The sequence below is a fragment of the Rutidosis leptorrhynchoides genome, chromosome 4 (genome assembly GCF_046630445.1).
Source record: "Rutidosis leptorrhynchoides isolate AG116_Rl617_1_P2 chromosome 4, CSIRO_AGI_Rlap_v1, whole genome shotgun sequence".
Classification (NCBI taxonomy): Eukaryota; Viridiplantae; Streptophyta; class Magnoliopsida; order Asterales; family Asteraceae; genus Rutidosis; species Rutidosis leptorrhynchoides.
In genome coordinates, this window is record NC_092336.1 from 448,567,373 (window position 1) to 448,571,020 (window position 3,648).

Here is a 3,648-nt window from a genome sequence, read left to right on the forward strand (position 1 = left end):
TGCATATTGGTGAAACAACATCATACCGTTGTTTAGAAAATTATTGCAAAAGTGTTATACATTTATTTTCAACTGAATATTTAAGAAAACCTAATACTCATGATGTTCAACGTTTAATTACAAAACATGAGCAAATACATGGTTTTTCGGGCATGCTCGGTAGTCTAGATTGTATGCATTGGGCTTGGAGAAATTGTCCAGTTACTTGGAAAGGTCAATACACATGAGGTGATCATGGTCACCCAACAATAATGTTGGAAGCGGTCGCCTCGTATGATTTGTGGATTTGGCATGCTTACTTTGGACCAGCTGGTTCAAATAATGATATTAATGTGTTAAATCAATCCGATTTATTTAAAGAGTTACTTGAAAATAGAGCTCCACCGTGTAACTATACGGTGAATGGGAAACATTTTACAAAAGGGTATTATTTAGCGGACGGAATTTATCCTGATTGGGCGACCCTTGTGAAATCGTTCAAAAGTACGGTTGTACCAAAAACAAAAAAATTCAAAAGGTACCAAGAGTCAGCAAGAAAGGATATCAAACGAGCTTTCAGTGTTCTTCAAGGTCATTTTGCAATCATTAAAAGTCCTGCAAGACAATTCTATATCGAGAAGATACAGTGCATTATGTATACGTCCGTGATTTTACACAACATGATAACTGAAGATAATGGTCGAGCTTTTTGTGGGTTTGAGGAGGATTATCAACCGGTTCGTCATTCATTATCAATAAGTGAAAGGTTTGATACGCATTTGCGAATGGATAAAGAACTACGAGATTCTACCATTCATCATTTCCTCCGAGACAACCTTATCGAACACATTTGGAGTTTACCACCAAATGCACGTATTAGACATAACCCACAAGCAGGGCCTTCGGCAATTCTCGAGCATGTCAATGACAATGATGAATCAGGACCTTCGGGAACTAATAACCAAGACGAAGAGGAGGACGAAGAAGAAAACGAAGACGATGAGTAGTTTGATTTTATAATGATTTTATTTTTATTTTTATTTTTTAGGACTTTGTAATCTCTTTATTTTATTTTATTTTAAGACTTTGTAATGTTTTTTTTTTTATTTTGTGATGTTTTTTTTTATTTTTAAGAATTTGTAATGGTTTTTATTTTTTATTTTTAGGAATTTGTAAAAAAAAATTATTAATACAATTTTAATTTTTAGGATTTTAAATGTTATATAGAAGTTAAAAATAAAAGTTTAATATAAAAAAATAGAGGTCGGACCATGTGATGGGTATGTCATAGATGTTAGCAGTTAGTGGTTGGTTAGTGATGAGAAGAAGGTGCTGATGTGGCGCTGATGTGGCAGTCAGTGATCCCACGACGGACCGTCATGGATAAGAGTGGTCTTAGTACTATTTATTTCATATTTTTTTAAATCAAATTTATTAAAAATCTCAATATATTCATATTCATAAGTGACGATGTATAAGAGGGAAAAAATATTTGATCGAATGTTTAACAATATTTTTATTTATATTTAATAATCTAAAACATCATATTTTTAATCAAGATAATGACAAAGTAGCAGTTAACTATCGGAGCTCTTGCTTATCAATTGAAACAATTCACTTGAAATAATACAAATTGTTAGATTGCTCCCAACGTTGCCGTCCACCCAGCCACCCAGGCCACCGCCCACCTGGGCGTCGTTGACAGTAATCCGCCCAGGCCATCGTCCTCCAAGTCGTGCTCCAGCTCGTGCTTTTTGGTCATATTTGTGGACGGATCATTCGAATGAAATCAGGACTCCAACGGTCAAATTTTGGCCGTTGGAGATTTATATATATATATATATATATATATATATATATATATATATATATATATATATATATATATATATATATATATATATATATATATATATATATATATATATATATATATATTTATTTATTTATTTATTTATTTTAAACTCTATATATACACACACATATTTCATACACATTTCATACACATACATTTAATACTCAACATCAAAACTATCTCAAATTGTCAATCATTTTATAAATTAAAATGAATCCAAATAACCCAAATTTCGATCCCGATATAAATTTGATATTAACGATCTTAAATACCACAAATAATCAAGCGCTTGAAGATATCGCAAGACTTGATCATTTAGATGAGTTAAATGGTGATGAAGAAGTTGAAACCGTACCAAGGGTATCTAGAAGATATTTATATAGAGATCGTGAAGGCCGAAGCTTTATGGAATGATTATTTTTTCGACAATTGTATGTTTCCAGACGATTATTTTCGTAGACGTTATTGAATGCGCAAACCTTTGTTTCTTCGTATATGTCAAGGTATAATGAATTTTTCCCAAACTCCGATTCCTGAGTATTTTACTTCTTTTCATCAAAGACGTGATGCTTGTGGGCTACTTGGTTTTAATATTGTTCAAAAAGTAACATCAGCCATACGTCAACTAGTGTATGCTGCGTCGACCGATCTTTTTAACGAGTATTTGCATATGGGTGAACAAACCTCATATGATTGTTTAAACAAATTTTGCGAATGTATTTTTCACTTGTGCTCAACAGAATATTTGAGAAAACCAACTGCACAAGATGTGCAACGTTTGACCACTAAACAAGCTCAAATACATGGATTTTCGGGGATGTTAGGAAGCATCGATTGTATGCATTGGAGATGGAGAAATTGTCCGGCACGTTGGAAGGGTCATTATACACGAGGTGACCATGGTTACCCGTCAATTATGTTTGAAGCGGTAGCGTCTTATGATGGATGGTTTTAGCACGCTTTTTTAGTACTGCGGGATCAAATAATGATATCAATGTACTTAATCAATCTGATTTGTTTAACGACTTATTAGGCAGCGAGGCTCCACCGTGCACGTTTACGGTGAATGGGCGTACGTTTGATAAGGGTTATTATTTGGCGGATGAAATTTACCCGGAATGGTCCACACTAGTTAAGTCGTTCAGAAATCCGATTGATCCAAAACAATCAAAGTTCAAGAGGTATCAAGAATCGGCAAGAAAAGATATTGAACGAGCATTTGGAATATTACAAGACCGATGGACGATTGTTCAACATCCGGCAAGACCATATTATATCCGAAAAATTAGAAGGATTATGTTAACATGTGTGATATTAAACAATATGATAACTGAGGACAACGGCCGTGCATTTTGTGGACTCGAAGAGAATTATCGTCCGATTCGATGTGCACGAGGAACATTCCAAGAAAGGGTTGACGTGCATATCCGGGAGGACGCGAAATTAAGAGATGTGGGCATTCATCGACTACTACGAGATATGCTTGTAGAACACATTTATAATATTTCACCTAATTATCAAATTCGACATGATCCAACAAGAAATCCAAACAATTAAGATGAGATGGGATCTTCACACGTTAACGATGACGAAGACGAAGACGAAGACGAATAATTATCAAGTGTTTATGTAATTTTATTTTAAATTCTATATTTTAATTTTAAATATTTGTAATGTTTTTTTTTAATTATCAATGAAATTTTAGTTTTATGCTATTAAATATTTATTATTTAATATATATAACTAAAATTAATTAACTAAATTGATGAAAGGGTATGAATGTCTTTATAAACAGAAACCGAATATTTATTAGT

The 3,648-nt window shown here is 33.1% G+C and overlaps 2 protein-coding genes across 2 annotated transcripts; both read left to right on the plus strand.

Moving 5' to 3' along the window:
• Positions 1–251: 251 nt before the first annotated feature.
• LOC139842164 (uncharacterized) lies at positions 252–986 on the plus strand. Its single transcript, XM_071832336.1, has one exon. The coding sequence runs from the start codon at positions 252–254 to the stop codon at positions 984–986; it is 735 nt and encodes a 244-aa protein (XP_071688437.1).
• A 1,356-nt stretch (positions 987–2,342) lies between these two features.
• On the plus strand, positions 2,343–2,789 carry LOC139842165 (uncharacterized). The gene has a single exon (XM_071832337.1). It carries the CDS (start codon positions 2,343–2,345, stop codon positions 2,787–2,789), a length of 447 nt encoding a protein of 148 aa, XP_071688438.1.
• Positions 2,790–3,648: the final 859 nt, after the last annotated feature.